Below are 13,064 nucleotides of genomic sequence, written 5' to 3'. Positions count from 1 at the left end.
AATATTTTCACAAGAAGCATTAGAATCAAACGAAATAAATAGTGAATCAAAATATACACATACTTCTGTAAACATTGTAACCATTCTCATCTGCATGATAGTAAGTTGTGTGGAACATTTGAGGAAAACCTTCAACAGGCACTGTATAATAACCATCGAACACCGGTAGTAAATCACCATCAACTTTCTTTAAGGCAAAACGTTGAAAATTGACTTGGCCATTGCTCAATACCAATCTAAAAGAAAGAAAATTGAAACAATTAACATGGGATAGATGTGCTTAGGTAGGGTGAATCATTCATTAGCCTACTTAATTTCTTCCGTTCCATTGGCAAATGTGTTATGATAGTTTTCTAAAACCTGTACTGTTTCGACTGGATTCTGATCTTCTTCTACTGTAGGTGGTTGTAAATCCACATCGAAATCCAGCCCAGGTATTACAATTGATGGATTAGTGTTTACAGCTCCATATTCCTCTGAAAAGTCCTCATAGGTAGCATCACTAACATCATCATAAAGATCCGTTGGCCACACCACCATTTGGTATTCATAGATAGGCTGAGTATCTCCCATTACCAATTTTCTCTGTATAAAAACAAAGGAATTCACAATCAACTACTTTTGAAAATATCAATAAATGTTATCAAAGCAAGTGGGAAAAATGTTGGTGAAAACGGAAAACTTTATTTCCCAGATGTTGTTTTCCAACAATGTAAACAAATACTGATGCCAATGATGGGACTTGATGTACCTCTTGGATGGGCTTTGGCATTGCCATAGCAATGCCATGTATCCCTATGAATATTAACAGCACTTGGATTTTGGAAAATAATCCCATCTTCATCATCGTTGTGTTGTTCTTGTTGTCGTAGTCGTCGATCTGGCCTTGTGGTATGGTATGCAAATTCTGAATGTACTATCCTGAAAAACCATCCATAGCTTGGGATTGCACAGGTATTTATATGCATTCGAACAATAACAAACAAGGGCAATATTTGTTTCCATCTCTCTCTCTAAGTGCTTTAGTATGTCGCTTATAGCCCTGTGCGATGAGTATTAACTTGTTTGCCTCTGTGTTATGTTCTTTGTTTTGTTAGCAGCTTACAAGTTCTTTGTTTACACCGCAGCATCAACAGACCGACAGACACGGAGAGACGACACATTCACTAAAACTTTTTTATTGTAGGTGGATATAATATTGGGCAAAATAATTGAACAGTGGAGGAAACTAAGTCGAGATTTTTATCAGGATGAAGTTTATGATGGAATCCAAAACTATAGTCTTCTTTGCCGTACAAGGTAAAAAATTATTTTGAGCTTATATTCCATTAAAACCATATATTTTTAAATGTAAAACAACAAAACTAAAATTAGCTCGATTTCCTTATAAATAATGGAAAAACACATTTTTTGTATGATTACAACAACAATAGTATTTTTGTCGTCAGATTTCTCCAGTATTCTTTAGAAAGTTGTCAATTATATCACTTCAAAATGTACTCCCAAATTCTGTCCGAAAAGTCGACAAAACATTCGATTTTCACCCGATCTTTCGGTCAGCGAACATGCCAACCACTCCGTATGACTTTCAGTGAGAGTTGGAACCGAACTGGCATCCGAAATCTACACCGACAGTTCGGTTTGTTGGAAATCAGGTACCAGTTACAAAATTACAGTTGGCAGTAAAAAAACTTTTGAATGACTATGTTTTGTGCCAAATTAGCATGTGATTGGCATGTAAAGATTGGTTGCTTTTCCAATTCCGGGTTATGACTTTTTGATATATATCGTGTTTGGTGCATCAAATACATGAAATCGGACGAAAATATATATGGAAGCTATATCCAAATCTCAACCGATTTGGATATATGTTGGCTCATTTATTTATAGGCCAACTTCCATCACACATTCCAAATTTCACAGAAATCAGCCATATATAGCGTGTGTGGTAAATAAAATACATGAAACCAGCCGAAAATATATATAGGAGCTATATCCAAATCTGAACCGATTTCAATATAATTTGGCAAATTTATTTCTAGACCCAATTCCGTCACACGTTCCAAATTTCATTGAAATTGGACATGCATAGCGTGTATGATGCATAAAATACATGAAATCGGACGAAAATATATATGGAATCTGAACCGATTTCAATATAACTTGGCAAACTTATTTCTAGACATATCCAAAATTTGGAGACATTATCTTTTACCATTCTATAGATATTTGCATACATAATCGAAATTTTTGGAGGCACCTCCGATTCTGATGCTATATCTCCGGATCAACCCGGAATTTCATAACCTTTTAAAGCCTATGTTAGTTTCAGGTCATGTACTGATATACTCTGAAAATTTAAGGAAGATCGGTTCAGCGGCTTTTGAGTCCATTAACTTCAAACAAACAAACAAACAAACGTACAAAGATTTTTCTACTTTATATATTTATAGATGAAATAAAATTATATATGATATATAAAATGATATATGTAATAATATGATAGTAATTTCGTACGGCTCCAAAGCTTTTTTTCAGTTACATATTTGCTTATAGTGAATTAAAATTTTTGTCAAAAAAGCTCATATAGAACATTTTTCAAATGACTTTGTGCGTGAGCCTTTTTATCGAGGTACATTGAAAAATTAGGAATCCACCGAATACCCACACATTCAACCATTATGCTACGTTTCACGAGTGGTTAGACCGATCATCAAGCATACTAGAATGTTATTTTAGTGGGTGGACGAAGTCTAAGCTTGGAAATTAGCATTTATACCACAAACCATTCGAAAATTGTATATTCGAATTATTTATTTATTTTAATGTTAGTTATTGAATTCCAAACCTTTCCTATAGTCCGACTTGGCTGGTAACCCTATTTTTCAATGCTTTATTATATATTTACTAGCAAAATGCCCGCTACTTCGTATGCGGAAAGGATATAAAAAAAAAACAAATAAACAATATATAATATGGAAATGGCAAATACTGAAAATTTGGTTGCACTAATGCCAATTTTAATCAATATTTATTTTTATCTTAGTACTGTATGATTTTCAAAAAGATCAGCCGTATATTACCCTTACACATTAACAGCGAGATCAACGTTGCACACCAATACACACCCTAACTCCAAAAAATAAAGATTCCAGAACTGTCCCTACACCCAAAAACAAATTGAGTACCACTAAGTAATTTTCGTATACTTATTGGTACGTATTTCGACGACATATCTCAGCCATACACGGACATTAATACAAAATAATTACAGTAATTCCAAATCTCAAGACTCCAGCTGTATCCGTTCGTCCAATTCCAAATTGTACCAAACTTAGTATCAAGTCGAACTCTTCGTACCCATAAATAAGATTTTCCAAAACTACCACAATCCTTCACTTAAGCAGTAATCTTACTTCCAAATTTCAGGAGTCAAACTCTATCCCTTAAACCAAATTAAAATTGTACTAAATTTAGAACAGTTTAGAATTTTCGTACGAATTTTCAAAACTTCCACAACGCAACAGGGCTACAATAATCATACTTTCAAATTGCAGGATTTCACCGCTATCCGTTCAGCTACATACAAATTGTACTAAATTTTGTACCATTTAGTACTTTTCGCAACCATAAGTTTCTCCAGCTCTATTAATTCACCCGAATCCAAATTGAATCAAATTTAGTGTCATTTCTTTCCCAAACTACCTGAATCCTCCACTTATACAGTACTATTAATTCCAAATTTCAGGATTCCAGCTCTAACCGTTCAACCAAATCCATATTGTATCATATTTAGTACCATTTAGTACTTCTCGTACCCATACGTACGACTTTTCAAAATGTCCTCAATACTACACTCCAACAGTAATCTTAATTCCTAATTCCAACACTATCCGTTTACTAAAATTCAAATTGTACCAAATTTAGTGCTTTCTGTACCCATAAGTACGAATTTCCAAAACTACCTCAATTCTACTGTCCGGCAGTAATCTTAGTTCCAAGTTTCAGAATTCCAGCTCTATCCGTTCATCCAAATTGTACCAAATTTAGTACCATTTAGTACTTTTCGTACCCATAAGTACGAATCTTAATTCAAAACTTTAGGATTCCAGCTCTATCCGTTCAGCCAAATTCAAATTTAGTACTGCTCGTACTCATAAATACGAACTTCCAGAACCATTTCCTTATTTCAACGCCACTTCCCAATCTTGATTCCCATACCAAATTTGAAGATTGCAGCTATATGCGTTCAAAATATACAATTAGTACCAAATTTAGTAAGTTTTAGTACTTTTCGTACACTTATCGGTTGAATTTCCAAAAACCCTTTGGTACATCTCTATAACTCTCCATCAATGACCACTCGTTCAAAATTTCAGAATTCTAGCTCTTCGCTTTTGCCTAATACAATAGATTCCATATTTAGTACCCTTTAGTACTTTTCGTACCTTTCTACGACGATTTTCCAAAAACCCCTTTACACAAAAACAAATTGTACCAAATTCTGTACAATTCGATTTTCCAAAACTACCTTAATCCTTCACTACAACAGTAACCATAATTCCAAATAACAGGATTCCAGCGCTATCCGTGCACTCAAATCCAAGTTGTACCATTTGGAACATTTCGTACCCATAAGTACGAATTTCAAAAACTACTTCCATCTCAATCCTATACTCCAACAGCAGTCTGACCAAATTCCAAATCCAAATTGTACCAAAGGTAGTACCACTTAGTACTTTTCGTACCCATAACTACCGCAGTCCTACACTCCAACAAATTTCAGGACTCAAACACTATCCGTCACCCAAATCCAAATTCTACCACATTTAGTAGCATTTGGTACTTTTCATATCCATAAGTACGAATTTCCAAAAACTACCTTAATCCTACACTCCAACAGTGATCTTTTTTCCTAATTCCAACTCTATCCGTTTACTAAAATTCATACTTTAAATTAAAATAAATGAAATTAAAATACTTAAAATTCAGGATTCCAGTTCTATCCGTTCACCCAAATCCTTGTTGTAATAAATTTAGTAACATTTAGTAATTTTCGTACACATAAATACGACTTTCAAAAATTTTCCCAATCCTTTGCTCCAACAGTAATCTCAAATTTCGTGATTCCAGCTCCCTATTGTACCAAATTTAGTACTTTTCGAAAACATAGGTACGAATTTCCAAAACCACCCTCATATCTCAGTCCTACACTTCACAGTAATCTTAATTCCAAATTTCAGGTTTCCAGCTACATATATACGTTCACCCAAATCCAAATTGTACTAAATTTAGTACCATTTAGTACTTTTCGTTCACATATGTACGAATTTTCAAAACTACCACAATCCTACACCCCACCAGTAATCTCAATTCCAAATTTCGAGATTCCAACTATATCCGTTCACCCCATTTTACCAAATTTAGTACCATTTCATACATATAAGTAAGAATTTCCAAAACTTCCCCGATCCTACACTCCAACAGTAATATCAACTCCAAATTTCAGGAATCCAGCTCTATCCGTTCACCCAAATCGAAATTGTGCTAAATTTAGTACCATTTAGTACTTTTCGTACACTCAAGTTTCCAAAAACCGTTTGGTGCATCTTTCTTACTCATCATAAGTGATCCTCAGTCGAAACTGTACCAAATTTAGTACTAATTAGTATTTTTCGTACCCTATGTACGAATTTCCAAAACTTCTCCAATTCTACACTCCAACAGTAATCTTAATTCCAAATTTCAGGATTCCAGTTCTGTCCGTTCACCCAAATCCCTATTGTACCAAATTTAGTACCATTTAGTACTTTCAGTACACATAGGTACTAATTTCCAAAACCACCCTCATATCTCAATCCTACAATTCAATAGTAATCTTAATTCCAAATTTCAGGTTTCCAGCTCTATCCGTTCAGTCAAATCCAAATTGTACTAAATTTAGTACCATTTAGTACTTCGTACCCATAAGTACGAATTTTCAAAACTACCTCAATCCTACACCCCACCAGTAATCTCAATTCCACATTTCGTGATTCCAGCTATTATCCGATCACCCAAATCCCCATTGTATCAACTTTAGTACCATTTAGTACTTTTTATACACATAAGTACGAATTTCCAAAAGTTCTTCAATCCTACACTCCAACAGTAATCTCAATTCCAAATATCAGGATTCCAGCTCTATCCGTTCACCCAAATCTTTCAGCTTTCTAGCTTCAGCGGTTTCGTCTGGGCGATGATATGTCAGTCAGTCACTCACTCACTCACTCACTCATCACTAAGCTCTTTTATATATATAGATTATTTATTTATCATATTATATTTATATTTATCATACGATCTCGCCCAATGTGTTCGTGTTTCAGACTGACCCACATTTGCCAAGAATAAAAAAACCAAAGTTTTTCATTCTTTCTTCGTTTTGGGCCAATGATGATGACTATGATGCTCACTGACGTTATTTGTTTTTGGTTTTTTGGAGATTTTCTTGTTCTTCTTTTTTGTTGTCCTTGTTTATCAGACATTATTACTTTGATTCTTTTGTTATGGATTTCTAAAGAATTTTGTTTTTCAAAAAATACCCAAAGAAAATAAATTCAAGAAGTCCCTGGAAATGGGTGGTGGTATTCTTCCATAATGGGACAACAGCTGCGAAATAGTCTGGTTTTGCTTACAAGCAGATATGCGCCCCATATTACCATGCCGACAAGCTGGTGCTGTAACAAACTTCTTGGGCCATAAGAAGACAACAGTTAAACTTTTATTATGCAATCACCAAACACATGCGACAATCAAATTCAATCAAGAAGAGATTTGGAATCATTACCCGCCATCCAATTCCATTTGATATTCATTGGTCCCCAACACCTCAATCGAACTGAACTCATTTATGCTGGCATAAAACAATAATCATAAAAACTATCATAAAATGCCTTCCATTCATTTACATTTCATATCCTCGAATGGGACTGCAGATGATTTTTGGAAGTTCTATATAAGGGAATTGTTTGTCAGTTGGGTGGACGAGTATTCGGGCAGAATCACAACATTCGTTTAGACGGCAGTAAAATGGAGTTCAGATATAAAACTATTGGAATTGTGATGATGTGTTTGGCAATTATTTGTGAAGGAACACCTACCGAAACTCCGGAGAAACGAGAAAAGCGACAAATGAGTATGACATCAGCCATCCTTAATGATCAGACACCAGCTCCTACACAAACACCGCCATTCCAAGGACTACCCATTATTGGAGCTTTGATACCAGCCAATTTATTGGGAAGCTTAGGTAGTTCGCTGCAATCATTAATAATAATAATAATAATTGTTCCACAAACATCCCAGGCGGGACAGGGGAGACTTCTCTCATATCAATGAGTGCACCCCGATTCATATTAGCTCAATGATATGGGACCTACTGTTTATCGCCGAGTCCGAACGGCGTGTCTAAGACACCACTTGTAGAGAAGTTTTACAAGGCTGAAATACTCAGGAAATGTCGCCAACATTACTGAGGGGTATTTTGCCACCGTTGAAAAGTGTTTGATGTTGACTGGCCGGGGAATCGAACCCACGACCTTTAGCGTGCAAGGCGGGTGTGCATACCATTGCACCACGGTGGCATCGCTGCAATCATTAGTTCCCTTAAATTTACTAGGTGGAGGTGCTGGAGGCAACACCGGGGGTTTGGGCGGTTTGGGTAGTTTGCTAAATCTAAATTTGGGTGGTATATTACCAGGATTGGGATTACCCCAAACTCAACAAAATCAATGCCCCATAGGTCAAGTTTCCCGTTGTCGTTGCGAACCTGTTATACCACTGAATCAAAGAATCCAGGACACATTGGAAATACTGCAACAAAAGGTCACCTTGAATATAAATGGCGATAAAGAAATCAGGTATGTGCAGATATCGTTAAATAAAAAGGCAATTCATCATCTCAGAATGTCAGATAATTTTATTAGGAAATACACATGCTAATGTGGGTAGTCGGCATTGTACTCGTAGTAACCCGTGTCTATTATAGTTACAACAATAAACTGAATAGCATCCTCCATGGACAACAGTCAGTTTAAGGAGTGACCCCACGCAGAGAAGAGATATTGCAGGAGCAATCATATTTTAAGAACAAAATAGTGTATTTTAAATATCTCAAAATATACATATATTGTTGTTTCAACCATATATTTTGTGTCAGGAAACATAATGGTACAAAATACATCGTTGCTTCAACAATATATATTTTCAGATTTTAAAAATACACTACTTTGTTTTTAGAATATGTTTGCTCCTACAATAACACATCTCTGCGTGCCCCATTTGTAAATTTCAGAAAATCGAAAAAATATTATTGGCTAATTTTAAAGTGGAAGTAGAATATGTGGTAAAATATTCAAGTCGATCGGAACAATATTGCCTGGGATATGAGTTTTGGAAGGGAAAAATTTATTGTGTTTGTATGCTACATAGAAACTATAAACGCATTATGAAATCGGTGCCAATTGTAGCTCAAAAACATTATCATATATTTTTGTGAGATTATCAAGGACATCAAAATCATGTCTTTCATCAATCGTTTTTATTTTTAATTTTTGTCCCCATTTTATGACCAAAAACGTCAGTTTTTTAAGCCAGACTCTTTCCGTAAAAACTAGTATTTTTTAAATCGATTGACGAAGGCCTAGATCTTTATGTTGTAAATAATCCCACAAAGATATATCGGTTCACTAGTCTTCGACATAGCGTTGGCACCGCAAAACGCTTTAATAACAACTGGGTTTCGTGGACGGCTATTGACCACAAAACTGAGTAATATTTTTTAACAAAAAAATCTAAAAGTAGTTTAAGGTGTACACTTTCAGATAAAATAATAATTTACTAAAAAAGTTTCGTAGTTTTCTTGGAAAAAATTTACATATAAAAGCCAAGTGACAAAAATTAAAATTTTAGTTGGAAATTTTTCATAAAAACGACACCAATCCATTTAAAATAATGCATCTACTTGTCTTTTATTTTCTTTCAGTGCCCGTTTAAATAATGGCCTCTTCATTTACCAACGTTCAGGCCATGACATTGTGCCACCATCTACAGTAGAATCTCCAGTAACACAAGGCTACTTCACACTTAAATTAAACGCCACTAAATACCTATCTATATACTACACCATTACTAATGGCGACTATACGGTTAAGGGTAAGCATACAAACGAATCCATTCTAAAATTTAAATTAACACAAAAAACATTTCCCAAACGACTTCCATTAAATAAACATCCGAATATAAATAAGTCATTGTACTAATTACTTTCCTCCTGTTTCTGTCTTTTCTTTTAAACCCAATTAGCTGATGTTACAGATGAACCACCTAAAAACGATTTGGACGAATCGCCACAGCCACTCATCTTCTGAGTCGGAACAAAAAAACTAAAGCAAACGCAGTTCCATACAACGGCCACAATGGAAAACGCTGGAACTCTAAGTCGTTGTCTAATAAACCCACCCTGAACTATTGCAGTATAAAAACCATCTGATTTATGTACAAGCACTAACAAAAGTCACTATAATACACATATACATACGCACATACACACATACATATATGCACATTTCCTAGAACGAACGAATGAATGAATAAAATGTATTTTAGTTGAATGCGTACGAATTGTACGATTTATCTTCACATGATTTCTGTTAAATTCAAATGCAAATAAACACAACTAATAAATTTTATAAATATAATTTTTTAAATGATGGGACACATGTCGGTATTTCTACTTAAAATACCTGAATTACAAGTTTATTAAAAAGTTAACTGCCTCACACAAAGCTATTGTGCTTCCAAATACATCTTTCAACTAAATTTTAGGACGTACCTTTACAAAACATGATTAATGAAGGGAGTGTGTGTTTGTGTTTGAAATAATGTTAAAGAAAATCCATTTTTTTTCAAAACATTTACATTGTTCTTTTTCACTTTGTAGCTTACAATCAAAGATGACACGGAGGGAACTTTCGTAATTTGTTTGCTGTTTTTGTTATTAGAGTCACTGGCAAATGTTGCCATTCATGTGTACGAGCACAAATATTATCCTTTATTCATACATTAATGCCTGCTGTTTTCTTATGCGAATATTAGATGGGGACGTCAAGGAAAATTATCTCATTGTATATCCTGATATTTTCTATCAATATGGAGGGCAAATCGGAAAGTAATAAGTCAAAAAAAAAAAACAAAATAGAAAATAAGATCTACATCTTTATGTTGCAGAATCAAAACTACTGCTTTGGGATTATTTAAAAATTTTACATTCCTTCCAAATCTTTCGAAAATCTTAGAATGGAAAATTAGTTAAAGAAAACATTTGGATGACGTTCCTAGCCATTGTATAGTTAACTACTGCAAAATATTTGTTTAAAATGAAAGAGCATAGCAAGCAAACATACACACTCACACATTTTCATGGAGTGTATTTTCGTATATTTGTGTATTTAGAACTTGTGTAACATCTGCACAAATTCATGCCTCGGTGTTTGTATGATTGCGCATTCATTCATAGAAGTCAAGTCAAAGAAACTCGCTTGCTGTGTGTGTCCTTGCCAATGCTGCAGTTCATACAACAACAATAACACATACTTAATGCAGCTATACACATACATACACATATACATAGATACAACATATTTCTCTGCTCGAATATTTCATCTATTCACACAACCGGAATATCGTTGATACTACGGCAACTATTCATCTAAGTTTAGATTTCGAGCATTGAATTAAATACAAAATGGAACACCGGAGAAAGTTTGTAATACCCGTTTGTTGACTCAAATCGTTTAACTTTTGATATCGAAAAATATAATTCCATCATTTTGAAATTAACACTGAGAACTACTTTAAGTTGAAATGTTGTGTATATGGGACACACATATACATATGTACGTACGATACGACTTTAAATCAAAAATGGGTCATGACGCTGACATACTAATCTGGCCAAATGCTATGGGCCCCATTGACAGTTTGCGGATATTTCCACTATGAATAAAATAAGTAAATGTGTAAGTGCTGATGATCGTCATATTGACGGAGAGATTATTGGCGTATCATGTTCTCCTATGAATATCTTAAAAATCATGGGTTTAGGCTACGTATACGATTTAACGCCATAATTTGCGAAGCGGCATATGCGATGTCCGGCATATGGATTGGCGAATGTAATGTCATAAAGGAAATTCGACGGTTTCAGAAAGTCGTCGCAACAACAACTAGAAATAAATTTGTTTTCAATTTTGCAATAATGGAAAAGAGCAAAAATTTTTCGAATTAAATTATCTAATCTAAGCCAACAAATATGATCAACCAGTAGGTAGTACCTTTATATCGGGGCTATATCAAAGTGTGGACCAATTTTTGGTGGAAAAGTTTTGTAACTGCAAGGAACCTAAAATGTCATATTACGGGTAATTCCGAACAATAGCATTAAAAAACGAAAATCGGGATATGGAGGTTATACCAAAACATGGTCCTATGTTGACGATTTTTAGTAAAGAAGTTTCGTGACCACTGAAAACCTCAAATGGCAAATTACAGCTAGTTCGGTTAAAGCTTTTAGCTAAAATCCAATCAGGAAATTTTTGGCCAAAACCCTATTTGTGAAGTTTCGAAATTTTAATTTTTTTTGCACAGAATAATAAAAAACACATCAAGTCATCTGAAAATAATTAGTTTTTGTAAATAACGTTAGTATTCGTTGATTGGCGCAGTACCAAAGTTGGCACTTTTTATGTAAAAATAAAACAGAATTTGTGCTGTAAAATATACAATTTTTGTTGTATTGCGTCGCTGCATAAATATACAGAAGTGAGATCAAAGTTATTATGAATCGGGAAGCTGTTAATGAGTACTTTCATAACATTTACAAAAAGAACGATGAAATTTGTAAAATTAGCGTAATAAAATCAATGTTTTTATATATATTAAAAATTATTTTTTACAAATACTTTTTAAATATTCTTAAACTTTACAATAATGTCCAAGTTTGTCCACCTCCAATTTGATTTCGGAAGATAGCTGGGGGACTGAACTAATAAATTGAGAAATAAATTCTTGCTCAAATTTGCCACAGTTAAAATAAAGTGGATTTTTCTATTTCAAGATAGGAGAATTTTTTGTAAATAACTGTTGTGATTGTACGTAGTATCGAATTGAAATAGAAAGGTAATACCCGCATCTATCAACCGATTTTCTTTAAAATTCATATTTAAGGGTTTCAGAGTGTAGAAAACAAGTAGGTATAATTTTTTTGAAAATAGGTAACTTTTTTGGCTTTTGGTAGTTTGACCTCTTGGAAGATATGAATCCTTCGTACCAAAAATTATTAATGTAGGTCAATGTTTTGGTTTAGACCCCACACAACGGGACCACCCTGTTGAACAAATGTTGTCTGTTTTTGGTCATTTTGGTCGATAAAACGTAAGAATTGCTGTTTGTGCACATTTATTATAAATAACAATTAATTTCAATACAAAATGGACGTTGAGATAGTTTTGGCCAGAAAATTTGGATTTGGGATATTAATTCCCGATGGCATTGAAACAGCCGAATTATTCAATAGTTCAAAGTTTTAAAATTAAATGAATTTGCCGTTTATTGGGAAATCATAAGATTTTTAAAAATGTTTAGTTTATTGAACTACGAAGGTAACGGTAAATGATTCGTTCTACTATTCTGAAAACCTTTATCTAGATTTCCATTATTCAAAATACCTGAAAGATGTTGATGACTTAGCGTACATCGATAATGACAAAACCTGAATTTCCTTTTACAGTAGAAACTCTAAAAATGTGTTGCAAATAAACATAGCATTTTGGAGATCGTCACACATAGTCAAGGGTAAAAATCAGAAACTCCACACCTGCAAGACTATTTAAATAGAACAAACTATGTTACAATACTACATGCCCAAAATCACTGGATATAATTATTTAAACTGTGATGATGAGAGCGAAATACTTCACACCCCTAATCGAAGTTTTTGCAAGAACTTGGTTAAGTGAATTTCA

At 34.0% G+C, this 13,064-nt stretch overlaps 1 protein-coding gene across 1 annotated transcript; it reads left to right on the top strand.

Annotated features, from left to right (window-relative positions):
• Nucleotides 1–7,107: 7,107 nt before the first annotated feature.
• Nucleotides 7,108–9,410, top strand: LOC141398497 (uncharacterized). Its single transcript, XM_073975783.1, has 4 exons — nt 7,108–7,291; nt 7,661–7,901; nt 9,026–9,195; nt 9,346–9,410. The coding sequence occupies exons 1-4, from the start codon at nt 7,108–7,110 to the stop codon at nt 9,408–9,410; spliced, it is 660 nt and encodes a 219-aa protein (XP_073831884.1).
• The last annotated feature ends 3,654 nt before the right edge of the window (nt 9,411–13,064 follow it).

Source organism: Musca autumnalis, unplaced genomic scaffold, assembly GCF_047663935.1.
Source record: "Musca autumnalis isolate F117 unplaced genomic scaffold, ASM4766393v1 scaffold_3, whole genome shotgun sequence".
NCBI classification, from domain to species: domain Eukaryota; kingdom Metazoa; phylum Arthropoda; class Insecta; order Diptera; family Muscidae; genus Musca; species Musca autumnalis.
Note: the sequence above shows the minus strand (reverse complement) of the source record. Positions and strands in the feature narration are given on the sequence as shown.